The 372-nt window shown below is 69.9% G+C and overlaps 1 protein-coding gene across 1 annotated transcript in view; it reads right to left on the reverse strand.

Moving 5' to 3' along the window:
* FAM160A2 (family with sequence similarity 160 member A2) overlaps positions 1–370 on the reverse strand; it is a gene marked incomplete at its 5' end in the record, with an annotated part of 17,030 nt that extends 16,660 nt beyond the window's left edge. Inside the window, one exon of the mRNA XM_019523751.1 lies at positions 35–370. Coding sequence (XP_019379296.1) covers positions 35–370 — 336 coding nt within the window. The remainder of the gene's footprint in view (positions 1–34) is intronic.
* Positions 371–372: the final 2 nt, after the last annotated feature.

The raw sequence follows: 372 nt of genomic DNA on the forward strand, positions 1-372 counted from the left end.
GGGGCAAAGAAACCGGAGCTGAGCCGGCACTCACCGGGCAGAAGTAGGAGTGATCGGTGATGTAGGAGGCCACGGTGCAGTTGCTGGCCGACATGGCCATGATGAGCAGCAGCGCGTCGCGGGCCTGCTGCCCGGTGATGCCCTCGTGATGCACGAAGGGGACGAGCAGGGAGAAAAGCAGCAGGTCAGCGGGGCCAGAGCCGGGGTCAGTCCCGGGACCAGGCGGGCGGTAGAAGAAGCGCTCGAGCAGGCCAGGCTCGCGGGCCACGCAGACGCAGAGCTGGCTGAGCAGCAGCACCAGGCTGGCCTGCAGGGCGGGCGTGGCGGGCGCGGCGGCACACAGGCCCAGCAGACGCAGCAGCGGGCGCAGCA

The sequence above is a fragment of the Gavialis gangeticus genome, unplaced genomic scaffold (genome assembly GCF_001723915.1).
Source record: "Gavialis gangeticus isolate Ggan-Ray unplaced genomic scaffold, GavGan_comp1, whole genome shotgun sequence".
In the NCBI taxonomy this organism is placed as follows: Eukaryota; Metazoa; Chordata; order Crocodylia; family Gavialidae; genus Gavialis; species Gavialis gangeticus.